The sequence below is a fragment of the Schistocerca serialis genome, chromosome 9, assembly GCF_023864345.2.
Source record: "Schistocerca serialis cubense isolate TAMUIC-IGC-003099 chromosome 9, iqSchSeri2.2, whole genome shotgun sequence".
In the NCBI taxonomy this organism is placed as follows: domain Eukaryota; kingdom Metazoa; phylum Arthropoda; class Insecta; order Orthoptera; family Acrididae; genus Schistocerca; species Schistocerca serialis.
Genome location: NC_064646.1, coordinates 92,446,760 through 92,468,152, shown reverse-complemented (window position 1 = coordinate 92,468,152; position 21,393 = coordinate 92,446,760). Strand labels below are relative to the sequence as shown.

At 38.5% G+C, this 21,393-nt stretch overlaps 1 protein-coding gene across 4 annotated transcripts in view; it reads left to right on the top strand.

Moving 5' to 3' along the window:
- The window catches only part of LOC126418732 (protease inhibitors-like), a 64,558-nt gene that overhangs the window by 12,547 nt on the left and 30,618 nt on the right, over positions 1-21,393 (top strand). For all 4 annotated transcript variants that reach the window (XR_007575891.1, XM_050085646.1, XM_050085645.1 and 1 more), the window contains exon 2: positions 13,784-13,888. Coding sequence is in view for 3 of the 4 variants with exons in the window: in XM_050085646.1 (XP_049941603.1) it covers positions 13,784-13,888 (105 nt within the window). In the remaining variant the exon portion in view is untranslated. The remainder of the gene's footprint in view (positions 1-13,783; positions 13,889-21,393) is intronic.

Here is a 21,393-nt window from a genome sequence, read left to right as displayed (position 1 = left end):
GCAATAATCTTGATATATGATACATGGTTCAGCAGGACGAGGAGTGGGAAATGTCTTGCTATAGTCATTTCCTATGTTACTACGGAGAATACGATGAGCTTACACATTTACAAAATTAAAAAGGTATAAAAGACGAAATAATTCAATAAATGAAACATGTACACTGTAACCTCCCCACCGCAATTTTAAAAGAAAGAAAATTGACAATACTTAATAGAAATGTGGAGCCAAGTGTAACCTCCCCACAAAAATTTTAAAAGAAAAAAAACGATACTAATTAGAAATGCTGATGGGCATTACTCTATGCGTAACTTGCCCACAATCAAATGTACTGACAATGGCAACAAAAAATGTGAAAATACGCAATCTGACTCAATTATAAATCCTTCAAAATTAAAGTCCATTCAGTGACAACAAAATTCAATTAAACCGAAATATCGGTCTTTGGCCCTGTGAAAAACAATCAGAATTAAAGTCTTACCTCAGAATAAATGGATGTCACATATCTGCTCTTGTTGTTGCGCACCGCTTGGAGGAACTGCATTGCAAATAATAATATTCTCTTTTTTTGTGATTTTAGTGGAATTTTTCTTCAAAAGAAGTGGAATGAAATGGGAAGTGCAACGAAATCTTGAGTTCAATAAAAAATTAAATTTTTGAGAAAATACTTTTGAAATAAAAAATTATTATTGGGAGACTTGTTGGAGAATAATTACAATAAATAAAATTTTTCATTATCTAATGATTATATTAATTAACAGTATACCTTATTCCTCATCTTGACCATTGTTGCCGACCGCCTACATCACACAACCGCACTGGGCTGCTACTACTGACCGACCGCTCTGCATGACGACTACAGACTGAGTACTGCTCTCAACTAGACAGAGCTACAGACTCGCAACGACTGAACTGACAGACTCGCAACGACAGACTGACTGCTACTCTGCATAGCGACAACTAACTCGCGAAGACTACTACTGACTGAGAACCGCTCGCAACACTCGCGCGGTCAAGCGCATACTCTCTGGTCACAGATGCTACAATGCCTCGCCATCGCTGCTGCGTTACATACGTGTTTCATAACCCTCCACTCGGGGGGCAAAAATTTGGCAGCGATGGTGAGTCATTTGGACTTGCCAAGCGCGGCAAAATTTTTCTTTAATTAACAAAATCCTACAACTTACAGAATATTTAAATGTTGTGCACACGCACTAAGTACAAAATATATCAGACAAGGACAAAATGTGAATACTAAACATAGTAGCAAATCAGAAAAAAGTATATACAAACTTTTGGACAGATAAAGTGCACAGGCACTGAAAAAATTCTTTAGCATATGCAGAACAAATAAACAGACTGGCAAGAATAATTAGATGTAGTACATAAAGTAAATGTTGTGCACACGCACTAAGTACAAAATATATCAGACAAAGACAAAATGTGAGTACAAAACATAGTAGCAAATCAGAAAAGTATATACAAACTTTTTGACAGATAAAGTGCACAGGCACTGAAAAAATTCTTTAGCATATGCAGAACAAATAAACAGACTGGCAAGAATAATTAGATGTAGTACATAAAGTAAATGTTGTGCACACGCACTAAGTACAAAATATATCAGACAAAGACAAAATGTGAATACTAAACATAGTAGCAAATCAGAAAAAAGTATATACAAACTTTTTGACAGATAACAAAGTGCACAGGCACTGAATAAATTCTTTAGCATATTCAGAACAAATAAACAGACTGGCAAAAAATATTATGTTGACAAGTGTACATGCACTGAAAAATGTCTTTAGCATTTTCACAACAAATAAACATAATGGCAAAAAAAATTCATGTCCAAAGTGCACATGCACTGAAAAATGTCTTTAGTATTTTCACAACAAATAAACATAATGGCAAACATCATGTCGACCAGTGACATAAGTGTACTCACACTGGAGTTTAGCGAATCGAAAAATGTATAACCTATGAACATAAATGATGTTACCAAAAAAAAAATTTTTTCTTTATGTGACAAGAATCAGGATAGGAAAGGGAAGGATTGTATCATGGTTGTAGCACTTTAGATTGCACACAGCTGCTCTGAAAGTCCATATCTTTCCACAGTAGTACAACACCAAGTGACACAACTTGAAGTTCTTTTCCCATCAGAATTTATCAGTGTAGCCAAGACACTGAACTGTCGTAGTAATGTTCCATGTTTTCATTTTGGCAGTACATTAGGTACACCAAACAGTGGGACCATAATAATGTCTTCATCGCTCATGGTGGTGGACAGCATGTCGTGTCAACACCACACTCTTACAAGGCACACCAACGTAGAATTAGTGCAAAACCAAATATAGTGCTCCATGATCACTGGGATAAACAGGACAAATGGACATTGCAGTAATTCAGGGTAGTCAGCTTATGAGGTGAAGGACATCAAGTCACATAATATTGACAATTACAGTCTTCATTGATAGTTCGTGGCATTCATAGCCCAGTTATTGAACATTTCTGTACCAAGTATGTAGTATTACAGAAAAATGTTCATTAATTGTTTTACATAGAATCAGTAGCCTTCTTTTCCTGGTTACAAAGCATTATGAAATAATCGCATTCTTTTCAGTTACAGAGTATAATCAAGAATCATTAACCTTCTCCTAATTACAGTTAATTAATCATTTGTCATTAAGTAATCATTTGTCTAATTACAGTTAATTAATCATTTGTATTTAATCATTTGTCGTTAATTAATCATTTGTCTAATTACAGTTAATTAATCATTTGTCGTTAATTAATCATTTGTCTAATTACAGTTAATTAATTAATCATTTGTCATTTCAATATACTAAGAATTATTAGCCTTAATTAATTACAAAGCATTATTAAACAGTACCATAGTTAATTAATTATGTGTCATTCCAATCTATTAAGAATCATTAGTCTTTTCCTAATTACAAAGCATTATTAAACAATCACATTTATTTCCAATTACAAAGTATGAACATTGAAAACAAGAGTTAATTAATGGCATAATTAATAACAATTTCGTTGATTGACATTAATTATTGGCACTCAGAGGCCATCAAGTATTGAATAGAATAAAACATAGTTCATCATTCAGTATTATTCAGATCATTACAAAGTCATTATAAAAAAATCAGTTAATTACAGTCAAATCATTAGTAATCACAGGCATTACAATAAACAGTGGCAGTTATTAGCTAGTGACAAAGCATTATTTTGAATATAGTCTCATCAAGAGGTCATTACTCGAGTGACATGCTATTCAGAGTTGATCAGTATTATTCAGAATTATCATAAACTAGTGACATTATGTGGGACTGGTAATACATTTTTTTGGTAGCAATGCATTGCGTTGGGATCGATAATTAATTGCTGAGGCATAATACTTTTTGCTTTTGACCTATTGCTGCAAATGAGGATAGGTAACGTCATTCGTCATGAGTCAGCTGTAGCAAGATTATGTAACAAGGCAGTACATGTGATCACATTTATAAATGATAAACACAAATGGGTAAAAAATATAAAAATGCAAGTACTAGAACAGGTATAATAAGTAACAGGTTTAGTAAGTGTCATGAAAAACTTCTCCTGGAAAAAATACAAAAACGGATTATTGACCTGAAAGAAGAAACGCACACTATGCTGAAAAGTAGTGAACTTCGAATTAACAAGTAGTGAAATGTGTATAAAATGTGTTCCATAGCTGTCCTTTCCAAAACTTTCCGTCATCCTACTATGCAATGTAACACCTGCTGTCAAAGCAAACCGCAACAAATACTTAAATAACTACGTGGCATAAAGAAAAAAAACTTCATTATCCATATCATCATAACTTCACCATTATCATCACCTGTAAAGAAAAACTTCATTATTCATAATACCATTTCCTTCATCATTATTCATCAGTATTCACTATCATCTGCAAAAAATCACTTCATTACTCATTACATAACTATTCCTTATCTCTAGCATATTTCATCACTAAAACTAAGATGTGTAGTTCTCTCTGACAGCCTGCATCAATCACCTTATATTCTGAAAGAAAAAATTAGTTAAGACTGCTATTCTTCGATGAGTATAGTATATTCTTGTTAATGTTTGTTAATCCTGATCCATTTACTCTTCCTCATAAAGTTATTGCATCTCCTTTCGTTTATTCCGTAGGTGAAATTCCCATTTATGTTAAATTTATTTCTTAGAATCATCATTCCCTTCTGAAATTGATGAACAAAGATTAATGTCTTGCATTTAAATCCTATACCCACTAAATAATGACTGGTTTATGGTGACACAATTAACCATACAGCATAACATGACAGAAAACGTAATATGTCCAAGACATTGACAGTGTTCGGATGCGAAAAAATGTACACAGAATAATACAATGCAGTAGCAAAAAAAAAAAAATGTGAAACAGTCACGATGTTGAGATGTCATAAGGCAAAAAAAAAAATGTCAAAGTCGACTGGTGTGTGTTATATCTTAACTATTTCATAGTGCATACAAACAAAACTGGAGTACAGTCATATACACAAAAAAATGGAAAATGTGCACGGTCTGATGTGTAACGACAAGAAAAGCGACCTGCTAACCTTACCTTGCCGGGCACTTGCCAAGAAAAAATAATACGATAATCATCAATAAGTAGTCACATAAATATAATTGCAGAAATAGTCGTAAATGTGTAAATTCATCTGGAAAAATATGCACGGTCTGATGTGTAACGACAAGAAGAGCGACCTGCTAACCTTACCTTGCCGGGCACTTGCCAAGAAAAAAAAATACGATAATCATCAATAATTAGTCAGGTGAATTAATTGCATTAGTAAATGGCATCATAGTGTGTTGAATCATACAGTGGTTTCACTCAATAAACGGTTTAATGTTTGAGATATGGTGATTGCCTTTCGATTTTCTGGTTCTCAAAGTTTCGACGTGTACAACATTGGGGTGAGGGATACTGCGAATCCGATACGGACCTGCGTATAGAAGTTCAAATTTACTGCACTTACCTTTTAATTTGCTGGATAAATAGTGTGTACGTACTAATATCTTCTGTCCAACGTGAAAGTCGCGGCGTGTACAAACCTGTTTTTGCTGTCTTCTCCGGCGCTCTGCGGCACGTTTGATGTTGTTCAGCGCAATGTCAATTATTTCGTGGTGTCGTAGGCGACGATTTTTGGGGAATTCTATTAATTCTTTAATTTTGTTCGGTGGTTCAACGTTTTTCAGTATAACAGTCGGAGATAGCATAGTGCATTCATTTGGAATGGAATTAATTACATCTTGGAATGAGAGTATGTGTGTATCCCAATCAATATGTCTTTTGTGGCAGTATATTCTGCATAACTTACCAATTTCCTTCATTAATCTTTCACAGGGGTTCGAAGAAGCGTGGTACTTGGATATATAGATCGGAGAAATGTTTCTAGCTCGTAACATGCGTGTCCATACACTACTACGAAATTGAGATCCATTATCAGAAATTACTTTCATTACATGCCCTACATGAAATAGAAAATGTTTTACAAATGCCTTCGAAACAGTTTTAGCAGTAGCTTTGCGTAACGGAGTGAAAGTAACAAATTTTGAAGTGAGCTCAACAGCGACAAAAATATAGCAAAAACCTCTGTTAGTTCTCGGAATCGGACCAAAAATATCTACTGCGGCCATGTGTCTTAATTTCACAGGTATAATGGGATATAAAGGAGGAATATGTGAAGTGGTGTCTGATTTAGCTTTCTGGCAAATTTTACAAGACGCTAAAACTCGTCGTATACGTTTTTCCATGTTGGTAAAATAACAGTTCTGTCTCAGTATAAGAAAACATTTTCGTGCTCCGTAATGTGCGTAACTTAAATGAGTGTACCAAATTAGTTTGTTAACCAGTTCGTCAGGAATGCATAATAACCAAATGTTGCTGTCAGGATGAGAGCGGCCAAACAGAATGTCATTGCGTACAGTGTAGTGGTTCCTAATCGTAACATTTTTCCTATCTTGCCAAAGGTGTTTAATTTCTTTCCACACATTGTCCTTATTTTGTTCTTGTGCTATGTCCTGTAATGACGATGAAATAAAATTTTCAAATGCAACTTGCTGAATGTACATGACACTGAAATTTGTTTTGCAGAAGTGAGTTGCTACGTCTTGCTGATTGTTGCTGAGAGAACGCGATAGTGCGTCTGCTATAACATTTTGCGTACCGGGAATGTGAACTATTGTAAAATTAAATTCCTGTAAATATAGTTTCCATCTGCTTAATCTATCGTGAGTAAATTTAGCTGAAAGCAAAAATTGTATCGCTCTGTGGTCTGTGTAGACGGTGGTGTGTCTGCCATAAAGAAAGTGCCTAAATCTCATAAAAGCCCATACAACACATAATGTTTCTAATTCTGTAACGGAATAATTTCGTTCAGCGGGTGACAAAATGCGACTTGCAAATGCGATGTTTTTAATTACTGTAGAGCCATCTTCTTCAATTTCCTGAAAAATGTGTACGCCTAAAGCGGTGTTAGAACTGTCGGTGGCAATGGAAAAATTTCTAGTAAGATCTGGGTGCGATAATAGTGGAGCATTCAACAAAGCATGCTTCAAATAACATTCTCGTGAGCAAAATTCTGCTTGTCAAAAGTAATGTTTGCGTTACTGTAGTATGCAATCTGTGCTGTATCTGGTTAAATTCTATCGTACGTGTTATTATTTACGGGAGAATGTTGTGGCATATCCACTATATGAACTGTTCTGTTATTTCATACTGACGTGTTACGCTATGGATGACACCTATTGTCTGGATCATTCATGATAATGTGTTGTTGCTAATGTTCTTGCTGCTGAAAAGATCGACTGTTATTAAATGTACGCTGAAAATTGTGGTCATTATTTTTACGTCTGTCATGATAGTAATTTCTATACGGCGCATTGCGATACGAGTTGAAATAGTGTGTTATCTGTACGTAGTTATTTCTTTGCTGCCATGCGTTACTATTTGTTGGAGCTAGGACTATACGTGCACGCGGCGAAACATTAAAGTTTGGTTGACCTTGTAGACTGCATTGTTGGTTACGTATGCTAAGCGGTTGACTTTCATGCTATTGTGGTGGAAAACGTCTATTGTTACCAAAAAATGCGTTTGCTGTTAATTTTACACATACTGATGATTACGATTTTATCTGTAATTAAAATTACGGCGGTAGTTGTCATTACGGGAGTGCCTACTGAAAATTGTCACATTCGGTAAAAGTTTGTCACATCGGATATTCATTACATGTTTCTTAATACTAGGTAGAGCAATAGTTAAAGAGCAGTTTGGATAGATATAAAGGATAGTAGAAGAGAAGGCAGCAGTGCAGAAAACTAAAGATGAAATAGCACTACTACAGCTCGGGGCCCTATGCTCGCTACGGCACATATTCATTAAAGCGTAATGAATCCCCTGAGGTCATTTACGCACTGCAAATAAATTTTAGCTTTTGTGTTACAGGCAATAGCGGTAAAATTTCAAAGGCAAATTGTTGTATTCGTGCTAATTCAAATTTCTTCATTACAGGCAATGCTGTTGTAAATACAAAAATAAATTGTCGCATCTGGTTCAAAGCTAGTTTCTCCATTACCGATAATAGCGGTGAATGTACAAAGATAAATTGTCGTATACAGTGCAAATCGTGTATCTGTGTTCTGTCATTATTAAATTCTTTACATTTGCTTACAAATGCAAATTGCTCGAAATCTACGTTCTCGTCACTCAGTTTGATAACACGTTCAGGTTTGTGTGTGAATCTGTTCGTCTGTGTCATTTCGGATTTCAAGTTGCGTAGCTTTTCAGATTTTAAGTCGCGTGGCTTTTCGGATTTTAAGTCGCGTAGTTGCTGTAAATTGCTCACATTATACACGCTGCGTGACTCTGACACATGTTCATAAAGTGGCGTCTGTTGTGGTATGTTATTAACTGACATGTTTTTCATCTCTGTTACTTCTTGTTGTAAATTTGATAACTTCCGACGTAACGTGTTGTTAGATGAATCGATTTCATTAATTGTCAGCTGTAAATTTTGAAATTCAGGTGTTTGGATAAAAGAAACCGGTGCAGTATCGTCTGATTTATTGTCATTAGTATTTTCGATAACATCAATACGACTGGCCAATTCATCACATTTTTCAGTCAGTATTTTAACCTGATCATCGGTTTTAGAATCAGACGCATTAATCTGTTTTTGCAACTTGCGCGTAGTTTCGCTCAGTTTTTTAACATCAGCTTTGATGACATCGCAATCCTGTGTTAGATCTAGTTGTTCGAATCTATCTGTCACTGTTTGAATATTTACTGTGTGTGTATCTGTTTTTGCTTTAAGATCAGAAATTTCATCCTGTAATTCCGCGTTCAATTGTTCTATGGTATTAATTTTGTCGGACACTGTAGTAATATTATTGTCTACATACGTCTTCGCTTTCGCGAATAATTTACGTTTGTCCTCTTGTCTCTGTGCAGTGATTGTTTCCATGACTTGTCGTTTTACTTTGTTTTGATCTTGAATAAATTTGCGGAAACGCGTATTACTGTTCTGTATGTGCTGACTAAAGCGCTCGTTAATCTGAGTGTTCTGCTGTTCGAATTTCGCGTCTATCTTTGCGTCCATAGTGCGCGAAAGTTCTACCGTCATTGCTCTAAACTCGTCCCGTAATTGTGTAGCTTTTTCAGAGCACTGTTTGGCGACTCCGCTAATTTCGTCTCTGAGTGTATCTGTCGCGGCTGTTTGCATTTCCCTTAATTCTTGCGCAACCGACTTTATTTCTTCGCTATTTTTTTGTGAACAAGCCTCAATTTCCACGCGCAACTGTTCCTTAGTGTCATGGCACTGCGCGGCAACGGCTGTAATTTGTTCACTAAGTTGTTTGAAATTTTCGTCATTATTGTCAAGTTTTTCATTTAAGTGTTTGTTATCTTCATCGATTTTATTAAATCTTTCATTAAACTGTTTGAAATTTTCACTCTGTTGTTGTAGCAATCTTACCATAATTTGTTCAAAGCCAAAGTTAGCGTTTATACTCTCTGTGCTGTTTAGTGGTGGATCTGGAACTCTCTCGCTTACTGTAACCATTTGGTTATTCTGAGATTTACAAAAAGGTTTGTCAGTCAAATGTATACTATCAGTCATTGTTTCGGAATTAAATACATCTGTCCTACTTTGTGTGATTTGTTCATTTTCATTAGACAGATTTGACTGTACATTACTTGAATTTTCCAAATCGGGTGTGTTAAGCTCTACAGCGCTCATTACCATAGAGCATTCTGCGTCATCAATTGTCGTCAAGTTAACAGACGAGACAATTGAGTTCGTTTGTTCATCATTAAGGTGAAAGTCATCATTAGTGGTTGGAATGCACTGATTGTTAGTGAACGCAGGATTGTCATCATTACGTTGCGTATCACAATTACTATCGGTCACGTTGATTAAGTCGGTAATTTCATTCACAATACTTCGCGATACACTATTCACAGTCTTTCGCGGCATTTTTACAATAGTCAAAATTTTTCACAAAGCAAATAAGCACAATGCAAAAGCAACACACAAATACAACAAAGCAGCAAATTGCCGTTGACCTGTAGAAAGAAAGTCACAATATTATTAAAAGCGTTGCGCCAAATCCTAATTATCTAAGCAAATAAGAGCAGATACCTGACTGTCGCTCAAAAGACTCTCAACGAAATACGATCCTGGACTGGGTGTCGCCAAGTGTAACCTCCCCACAAAATTTTTAAAGAAAAAGGACGATACTAATTAGAAATGCTGATGGGCATTACTCTATGCGTAACTTGCCCACAATCAAATGTACTGACAATGGCAACAAAAAATGTGAAAATACGCAATCTGACTCAATTATAAATCCTTCAAAATTAAAGTCCATTCAGTGACAACAAAATTCAATTAAACCGAAATATCGGTCTTTGGCCCTGTGAAAAACAATCAGAATTAAAGTCTTACCTCAGAATAAATGGATGTCACATATCTGCTCTTGTTGTTGCGCACCGCTTGGAGGAACTGCATTGCAAATAATAATATTCTCTTTTTTTGTGATTTTAGTGGAATTTTTCTTCAAAAGAAGTGGAATGAAATGGGAAGTGCAACGAAATCTTGAGTTCAATAAAAAATTAAATTTTTGAGAAAATACTTTTGAAATAAAAAATTATTATTGGGAGACTTGTTGGAGAATAATTACAATAAATAAAATTTTTCATTATCTAATGATTATATTAATTAACAGTATACCTTATTCCTCATCTTGACCATTGTTGCCGACCGCCTACATCACACAACCGCACTGGGCTGCTACTACTGACCGACCGCTCTGCATGACGACTACAGACTGAGTACTGCTCTCAACTAGACAGAGCTACAGACTCGCAACGACTGAACTGACAGACTCGCAACGACAGACTGACTGCTACTCTGCATAGCGACAACTAACTCGCGAAGACTACTACTGACTGAGAACCGCTCGCAACACTCGCGCGGTCAAGCGCATACTCTCTGGTCACAGATGCTACAATGCCTCGCCATCGCTGCTGCGTTACATACGTGTTTCAACACATCTGTGGTTTTCATGGATGGTAGCCAAAGACCTAAGCTCTCACCCAATACCTCGTTTGTCGAGACAGAATGAAGACAACGTGGCTGTAGTGTTAAGATCCGTTAAGCACAGTAAGCAACCAATATTCCAACAATTACTATTAAATCCATGCGAACCCAAAATTTCAAGTAACTGTCTGCAGAAAACTCTTCAGTAAACTTCCTTGCATCAACAAATAGGCTACACCACACAATTCTTAGGGCACTCCAACCAATGCAATTAATTTTCATCCCCAAAATATAATTTCCATTTATTAGAAAAACACGTTTTGCATCCTGCACACCAATTTCTTATTTCTCGTATGAAGCCGGACGCGTTTCGTCGCTTTTACAAGGCATTTACATTAAGTTTCCTGAGATATAGATTTTCTTTCGTTTCCACATACAGGTTATAGATTTGAAACAGTTTATGCACATTTTTATATTAAAATGGGAAGGTACTTAGAGATAAGACTCTAACTCACTGTTTTTAAATCAGTGTCTTTTTCTCATGTGCAAAACTAATTAAAAGCTTGCAGTTTTTCTTGAGGACAATCTATTTTCGTAATATAGCACTCTAATTGCCATTTTCTGTGTTTAAACTGTAATTTGTTTTCCTAAGTATAGCTAACGCCCGCAGGTTTTCTTTTTTTTTCTTCAATCAGTTTTCGTCGCGAGAGCGGGGTTCTTGATGTAAAAATAATAAATTAATTGCTGATCTGTAAGTACTATTCCCTTTTATAACAAAAACTTCCATGAACTGTTTGAAAGCTGTAACCTATATGTGAAAATGAGAAAAATTGTGTAATATTTCATGAGAATCGCCGAGAATACTCTGTAAAAATGGAAACGCATCAGGATACACAAGCAAAATAAAAACTTAATGTGCAGTATGAAAAAGGTCTTTTTCTTGTAAACTATTGCAATGTAATACAGCTGCTGGGAAAATGGACACTTCAAGAAACTTCTTAATTTTCTTTTATGAACTTTACAAACGACTTACATCCCAGCAAGGACTTGTATATATTAACATAGTAAAACCCCTCAAAAATAATACATTAAATAAATTAAAGTTATCCCAAATTAATTTATACACTACACAGAATCAAACGTTACTTTTACACATAAATAGTAATATTGCTATCTGCTGATCTTGATGCGCCAAAATTATACCAACTGTTTTCCTCACCTCTGTAGAACAAAAATGTGCCACTTTATTCTCTGATTACATTGTGACATAACAAAAAGAAACAGTCAGTCCAGGTCGCAAGTGACCTTCGTATGGTAACCAGTTTCATTCATACATGGCCCATCTTCAGAACAATAATGTTTCCATGTGTGATGCAGGGAGTCGATGTCTGGAGCTGTTGTAAGTGCTAAAGGACACATCTCACCAAGTGTCCTTCTAGTGGCATAGCATCACCAGCATACATTCCCACGCCCGGGTTCCCGGGTTCGATTCCCGGCGGGGTCAGGGATTTTCTCTGCCTCGTGATGGCTGGGTGTTGTGTGATGTCCTTAGGTTAGTTAGGTTTACGTAGTTCTAAGTTCTAGGGGACTGATGACCATTGATGTTAAGTCCCATAGTACTCAGAGCCATTTTTGAACCAGCATACACTGTCAGCTGCTGTCATAACGCTACCACTGTCGCCCAGGATTTCTGAACGTTTAAGGTCGCCACCCTACTGGTTTTATACACTGACGAGGGGGGGGGGGGCGGGAGGGAGGGGGGTGTCTCTTCAAGGTGAAGCAGTGTTCAATGAGGACCATTGGTTGGACACACACTCACCGCCTACTGGACGTGGGCACGAGACTACTTCCAGTAAACTGTTATAAATACGAAACTACTTTCAGTAAACTGTTATAAATAAATACATTTACTGTCTCCAAGCTGTATGTGACACTTGAACTGCCCAGGCTTACGTAAACGAGAATCCAACACCACCACCATAGATTTGCTTGATTATTGGGTCCACCAATGACGAAGACATTACTACAAAAAATTCAGGTCTCTGAGCCACGCAATAGGAGAAAGCAAACAGAACTGCGATCAGGGGCAGTCAGCGGAACTTAGTGCGATGAGAGCATTGGGAGAACACGATCTCTTGATTCCATCATTCGGAAGTCATGTTGGTTCCTTCAGAGATCGTTTGGAATCTACCCTGTGGGATTCTGATTCAGAAGTTATTGGAAGAGCTTTCTGAGACCTATGCAACTTCGTTAGGCGGTAATTTGAGAGTCACATTGGTAATTCTTTTCGGAGACTGTTTGATGATTCTTATTTCCATTTTTAGTGGGGGTTCTGACTTCGCCTTCTGGAGGCACGTCAGTCTATTTTATGCAAAGTTATCAGACTTTGTGCTGGATGCCTGGGCTCATTCTGATGTCTGTCATCAATTTATAAGGTTCTCATTTCCCATACCCGTTGGGTGGTCTTTCTTCTGGTCTGATGCTGGAATGTTTAAGCATTCGGCTATGTTCACCTCGTACTTTGACGTCAGCTTACAGATGTAACAAGGCACAGCTGCTGCATTTCATTACTGCAAACAACATACACCATGTGAAAGTTGCAAGTCAACCTGTGGCTGTTACATCAAGGACAATAGCCCTCCATTAATTAGCCAGTGGATGGCAGATTTTCCTGGAGAGCCATTGGGCAGGAACCGTGTAATGAGAAACTAACTGCCCCAGATCCACTACACATGAAGATGCAAGCTGCTGGCTGTCAATCAGTTGCCATGAAACAACACAAGAGACTCGCTGAGAGGTCGACGTGTGGTTTTAACATAATACCAGCTGCCCACGTCTGCAAGTGTTTTCAGTTCCACTATGTGGTGAGACTCAGTGGTAAACCTCACTATTCATACCCTATTACTGAGTGTGCCTGTGCTTAGTCAAATCGATTCTTTGAACTGGTGGCTTTTGAATTATTGTAGCAAATGTAAAATACCCATGCTTTATTGATTTGAATTTAGTTCATTTCCACACTATTTGCATTTTATTATTAATTTTTAAAGGTACCGTATTTTTTGGCGCCCATTGTAGGTTTTTCAATGCTACATTTTATCACAGGCGATTTACTGGTTTTTGCAGCGTTTAGCACTAGGACATGTTGTTCTGGTCAAAGTAAACAAATTGATTTGATTCCTTTCCAGAGTGCACACCAGGAGAGACGAAGAAAGAGGACTGCAACTCGTGTTTTTGCAGTGCCGCTGGCATTTGGGGCTGTACCCGCATGGCATGTCTATCGTGGCAGACAGGTCAGTACTTCCAGATTTCTTATACAGCTGACATGATTAAGTTATTAAGAGAGGCTGTCTCACACCATCCTTGCCTAGAAAGAGAAAGCTAACGTGAGCCTAAATGTAGATATGACACACATGGTGACTGGTGAGCACTAACAAACCATCACAGGATCTGTGGGCGCAATTCTCACTGCCGGTAGTTGTCAGCTGTCTTTATTTGAATAACATACAGGCGCAGAACAGCTGCATTTACTTCATAACTGTTTCTCAAAGATGCTTGGACAAGAACCCTCAAGAAACTCGTGTAGGTGTCAGACAGTGTTTAACACACTGAAAATGGATTTTTAATATTATTCTTTTTCCTTGAAAAAATGTTATTGATGTAATATTTCAAAAAGCAAACGCAATCTTGAAGTTATGTCCGGCCTAAACATATGTAAAGGGGAAGGTATCGAACAAAGGTCCCCAAGCTCAGAAACCTCTGTGCTACCAAATTATCCCTTTGGACAAGGGCACAACAGATGATCGGAAGGTTTATGTTTCATTTCACACAGGTCAAAAGAACCTCAAAAAGAAAATACATAAATAAAATTAAAAGCAAAAAAGAAATCTACATGAACTGTGGATGTACACTCAAAGAGTATTGAGCAAAACCCCACGAGAGGTCTATACTCCCATCCTATTCCTTAGCACTGAAAACAGTGATCTTACTTTTAGTCACTTTAGTTGCTTTAACCCAGGGGGCCGCACGTATGGCCTCCCCAGTTAGTCTGAAAAATAGGTCCGGGTTCCCGGGTTCGATTCCCGGCGGTGTCAGAGATTTACTCTGCCTCGTGATGACTGGGTGTTGTGTGATGTCCTTAGGTTGGTTAGGTTTACGTAGTTCTAAGTTCTAGGGGACTGATGACCACAGATGTTAAGTCCCGTAGTGCTCAGAGCCATTTCAACCATTTGAAAAATAGGTGCTGTCTGTGGCTGACACTGTCGCTCAGCCAGATGCCGTCGCCTTTCCCGACTCAGAGAAAACCTCTCAGCCTGCAAGATCCGGGCAATCACAAGGGGTGGGATTATGGAGAGAGCCGGCCAGAGTGGCCCAGCGGTTCTAGGCGCTACAGTCTGGAACCGCGCGACAGCTACGGTCGCAGGTTCGAATCCTGCCTCGGGCATGGATGTGTGTGATGTCCTTCGGTTAGTTAGGTTTACTTAGTTCTAAGGGACTGATGACCTGAGAAGTTAAGTCTCATAGTGCTCAGAGCCAATCAATTATTGAGAGTTGGGAGCTCCAACGTTAGGTGCATTATGGGGCCTCTTAGGGACATGGCTGCCAAGAACGGGAAGAAAGCCAATGTCCAATGCGTGTGCATACTGGGTGGAGACAATCCAGATGTGGAACGATTCCTTCCGGATGCCATCAAGAGCACAGAGTCCAGCCAACTGCAGGAAATTCAAATGGTTCAAGTGGCTCTAAGCGCTATGGGACTTAACATCTGAGGTCATCAGTCCCCTAGACTTAGAACTACTTAAACCCTACTAACCTAAGGACGTAGATGTAGGAAGTATGCAGCAGACCTCAGCAGTTACGGTGGCTAGGACAGTTGCAAAATCTAAGAGAAAGAAGAAGGTTCTGCTGTTAGGTAGTTCTCAAGGTAGAGGTGTAGGCCAGCAGTTGCAGGAAGTTTTGGGGAGTGAGTACCAGGTCACCAGCATTGTGAAGCCTAATGCAGGATTGGCTCAGGTGACTTTTAACATAGGGGGGTTATGTAGGGATTTTACTAAAGAGGATCAGGTAGTGATTGTGGGTGGGGCTGGTAATAGTATTGATAGGGATGGGGAGTATGACATAGATGGTGACCTGGAAAAGATAGCCACTCAGACTGGCAACACGAATGTGCATTTCGTGGAACTGTTTCAGCGTCACGATCGGCCTCATCTTAATACAGCCGTCAGGCGTAATAACATGAGACTTGGGGGTGCGCTGATGACAGAAGGCATGAGTCACATTTCAGTGGTGTCGGTGGAGTCTATCAGTAGGACGGGTTTCACTAGACATGGCCTGCACCTCGACAGGTATGGGAAGGGGAGGTTGGCAAAACTTATAGGTGACAGCATAGGTGGGGGTGGTGGGATCACTCATGGGAAAATTCCGGTAGTTGTGGGTGTTAGAGCTGTACCTTTTTTAGATTGAAGTCAGCTGATAGGTATTCCTGCTTAAGGGAAGTCTCTCTAACAAAGAAACCACTTTCTACAAAGCTTGGGTATCCGATTAATGAGGGAATTAGTATATTTCATCAAAATATACAAGGTATTAGAGATAAAGTTAGTGAACTGCTTATAGATGTTGACTCTGAAATTATTGGTATATCTGAACACTTCTTAAATAAGGAGATAATTCAGATGCTTCATTTACCAGGATACAGGTTGGCTGGCAGCTTTTCTAGGAGATCTTTGCGGTGTGGGGGAGTAGCCATGTATGTGAAAAACGGTATCCCATTTGAGTCAATTGATGTTTCAAAGTACTGCACTGAAAAGGTGTTTGAATGTTGTGCAGGTGTGGTTAAATTTAGTGGAGCTAAACTACTTACTGTTGTTATTTATAGATCCCCAGACTCCGATTTCACAACATTTTTGCTAAAGCTAGAGGAGGTTCTTGGTTCACTTTATAGGAAATACGAAAAGTTAGTTATATGTGGTGACTTCAATATTAATTGTATAAGTGATTGTGCAAGGAAAAGGATGCTGGTAGACCTCCTTAATTCATATAATCTTATGCAAACCGTATTATTTCCAACGAGAGTGTAAGGGAACAGTAGAACAACCATAGACAATATTTTTGTTCATTCGTCATTATTAGAAGGGCATTCTGTTAGCAAAAAGGTGAATGGCCTTTCAGATCATGATGCACAAATTTTCAGTCTAAAAGATTTTTGTGCTGCAACACATGTTAAATATAGTTACCAACTTTTTAGGAAAGCTGATCCAGTTGCTGTACAGACTTTTGTAAACCTTATCAAGGAACAAGAGTGGCAAGATGTTTATAGTGCTGATACAGTAGACGATAAATATAATGCTTTCCTCAAGACTTTTCTCGTGCTCTTTGAAAGTTGCTTTCCGTTAGAACGTTCAAAACAGGGTACTAGCACAAACAGGCAGCCTGGGTGGCTGACTAAAGGGATAAGAATATCTTGTAGAACAAAGTGGCAATTACATCAAAACGTTAGAAACAGTCAAAATCTAAATGCAGCAGCCCATTACAAACAGTATTGTAAGGTGCTTAAAAAAGTTATTAGGAAGGCAAAAAGTATGTGGTATGCAGATAGAATAGCTAAGTCTCAGGATAAAATTAAAACCATATGGTCAGTCGTAAAGGAAGTGGCTGGTCTGCAGAGACAGGTCGAGAATATAGAATCAGTGCGTAGTGGGGATGTCCGTGTTACTGATAAGTCGCATATATGTACAGTACTTAATAATCACTTTCTGAATATAGCAGGTGAACTAAATAGAAACCTAAACCCAACAGGGAATCATATAGCGCTCTTAGAAAAAAGTGTTCCGAGACTGTTACCTGAAATGCTCCTCCATGATATTGACAAGAGGGAGATTGAGTTAATAATCAAATCACTAAAGACCAAGAACTCTCATGGATATGACGGGGTATCTAGCAGAATACTGAAGTATTGTTCCACGTATGTTAGCTCAGTACTTAGCCATATCTGTAACTTTTCCTTTAGGAGTGGTCGGTTTCCTGACCGATTAAAGTACTCGGTAGTGAAGCCACTTTATAAAAAGGGAGACAGGGATAATGTTGGCAATTATAGACCTATTTCTATGCCATCGGTGTTTGCTAAAGTTATCGAGAGGGTTGTATATACAAGGTTACTGCAGCATTTAAATTCACATAATTTGCTGTCAAATGTACAGTTTGGTTTTAGAAATGGCTTAACAATTGAAAATGCTATAGTCTCTTTTCTCTGTGAGGTTTTGGACGGATTAAATAAAAGGTTGCGAACGTTAGGTGTTTTCTTTGATTTAACGAAGGCTTTTGACTGTGTTGACCACAAAATATTACTGCAGAAGTTGGAACATTATGGAGTAAGGGGAGTAGCTTACAATTGGTTCGCCTCCTACTTTAAGAACAGAAAGCAGAAGGTAATCCTCCGCAATATTGAGAGTGGTAATGATGTTCAGTCCCAATGGGGCACTGTTAAATGGGGCGTTCCCCAAGGGTCGGTGCTGGGGCCACTGCTGTTTCTTATTTATGTAAATGATATGCATTCTAGTATTACAGGTGATTCAAAAATATTTCTGTTTGCTGATGACACCACCTTGGTAGTGAAGGATCTTGTGTGTAATATTGAAACATTATCAAATAATGTAGTTCATGATATAAGTTTGTGGCTTGTGGAAAATAATTTGATGCTAAATCACAGTAAGACTCAGTTTTTATAGTTTCTAACCCACAATTCAACAAGAACTAACATTTTAATCAGACAGAATGGGCATGTTATAAGCGAGACGGAACAGTTCAAGTTCCTAGGCGTACGGATAGATAGTAAGCTGTTGTGGAAAGCCCATGTTCAGGATCTTGTTCAGAAACTAAATGCCGCTTTATTTACCATTAGAACAGTATCTGAAATAAGTGACATTTCAACACGAAAAGTAGTATACTTCGAATATTTTCATACGCTTATGTCATATGGTATTATTTTTTGGGGTAATTCTTCTGATTCAAAAAGGGTATTTTTGGCTCAAAAACGGGCTGTTCGAGCTATGTATGGTGTAATTTCGAAAACCTCTTGTCGACCCCTATTCAATAGTCTGGGAATTTTGACATTGCCCTCACAGTATGTATTTTCTTTAATGTCGTTTGTTGTTAGCAATATTAGCTTATTCCCAAGAGTTAGCAGCTTTCACTCAGTTAATACTAGGCACAAATCAAATCTGCATGTGGAATGCACTTCCTTGACTCTTGTGCAGAAAGGAGTGCAGTATTCTGCTGCATCCATTTTCAATAAGCTACCACAAGAACTCAAAAATCTTAGCAGTAGCCCAAACACTTTTAAGTCTAAACTGAAGAGTTTCCTCATGGCTCACTCCTTCTATTCTGTCGAGGAGCTCCTGGAAGAGATAAAAAATTAAGCAAATTCCAGTGTTACATTCTTGATTTTTTTTATTTAAACTAACGACTTGTCGCCTGAATATGTTTCTTATATTTCATTTTATCTGTTTCTACAATCGTGTTATAATTTCATGTATTGACTCGTTCCATGACCATGGAGACTTCTCCTAAATGTGGTCCCACGGAACAATAAATAAATAAATAAAATAAATAAATAACACACATCCATGCCCGAGGCAGGATTCGAACCTGCGACCATAGCAGCCGCGTGGTTCCGGACTGAAGCGCCTAGAAGCGCTTGACCACAGCGGCCGGCCTGCATGTGGTAGCTCCCGTCAGTACCAATGATATGTTTCACTTTGGTTCAAATGGCTCTGAGCACTATGGGACTCAACTGCTGAGGTCATTAGTCCCCTAGAACTTAGAACTAGTTAAACCTAACTAACCTAAGGACATCACAAACATCCATGCCCGAGGCAGGATTCGAACCTGCGACCGTAGCGGTCTTGCGGTTCCATACTGCAGCGCCTTTAACCGCACGGCCACTTCGGCCGGCGTTTCACTTTGGATCAGAAGAGATTCTCTCTGGTTTCAAGAGGCTAACAGAAGTGGTAAATGCTGCCAGTCTTGACTGAGGGATGAAAGCAAAGCTGACGATTTGCAGCCTAGTCGACAGGACCGATTGCGAACCACTGGTACAGAGCCTAGTGAAAGGTCTGAACCAGGCTCAGACGGTTCTACGACCATGTAGGCTGCAGATTCCTCGACTCGCGATATTGGTGGTTGCGCTATATAATGGTTCCTCTGAATAGATGAGGAGTCCATTAAACGCAGGGAGGTGGCTACCCAGGTGGCAGGGGCTGTGTGGCGTGGACTGGGTGGTCTTTTTTTTTTTTTTTTTTTTTTTTTTGGTTAGAGGGTCTCGGGTCTCGGAAAAACACAAAATGAGCTTCAGTCACAAAGGATGCAGGCCGAATTCAGAAGAACTTAGGTACAGGAACCATCGGTATACGAGTTGTAAATCGTCGTAGCTGTGTTTGGAAAGTACCAGAGCTCCTAGCGCTAATAGAAACCACAATGCTCAGGTCGCTAAAGGCACTGAAATCTGGCTAAAGCTGGATGTAAACTCTGCCAAAGTTTTGCGAAGAACCTAACGGTGTTCCGAAAGGATAGACTAAACACGGTTGTCGGTCGCATGTTTCATTCTTGGCAACCGGAATAAAATAATAATTTGATTCTTTGACCGACCTCCCAATTCCGATGATACAATGGCTGAAAGGTTCAAAGAAAACTTGAGTTTGATTCCAAATACGTACCCGACTCTTACGATTACAGTTGGTGGTGACTTTAATTTACCCTCGATATGTTTTCGAAAATACATCTTTAATTCCGGAGGTACGCAGAAAACATCATCCGAAATTGTGCTAAACGTATTCTCTGAAAATTATTTCGAGCAGTAGAGTTCATGAGCCCACGCGAATAGTGCACGGTTTTGACAACACACTTGACCTTTTCGCAACAAATAGTCTTGAGTTAATAACGAGCATCAAAACAGATACAGGGATTACTGAACACAGAGTTGTCGTAGCGAGATTGAATATTATAACCCGCAAATCCTCCAAAAATAAATGAAAACTGTACCTATTAAAAGAAAGCAGATAAAATACACTTGACAGCTTCCTGAGAGACAATCTCCACTCCTTCCAAATTAACAATATAGGTCTACACCACATGTGGCTTAAATTCAAAGAAATAGTATCGGCAGCAACTGAGATATTTATACCAAATAAATTAACAAACGGCGGAGCTGATCCTCCTTAGTACACAAAACGGGTCAGAATACTATTGCAGAAACAACGAAAAAAACATGCCAAATTTAAACAGACGCAAAATCCCCAAGATTGGCCACCTTTTACAGAAGCTCGAAACTTAGTGCAGACTTCAACTGGATTTCGGCAGCTCATTTGTATTCTCGTCAAGTGACCATGTTGGTAGACATTACTACTTGAGTTTAATAATTTCCAGAAACGGCACTTTGTGTTTGGAATTTGTTGTTTATTGTGCAGGAATCGGCTTTCATGTGCAGTGTAAACATGAACTATGTTGAATATATTTTATATCCTAACACAAAAGTAAAACTGTGAGTACGGGTCATGAGTCGTGCTTGGGTAGATTAGTCGGTAGAGCACTTTCCCGCGGAAGGCAAAGGTCTCGAATTCGAGTCTCGATCCGACACACAGCTTTAATCTGCCAGGAAGTGTCATATCATCGCATACTCCACTGCAAAGTGAAAATCTCTTTCTGAGAAACGTAAATTACCAGGGAAAGTTAGCCCTAAAGGTACTAGGGCTTCCGAGAACCCATCCTTTGATCGAGAAATCAAATAAGTGTGACTACAACGAAA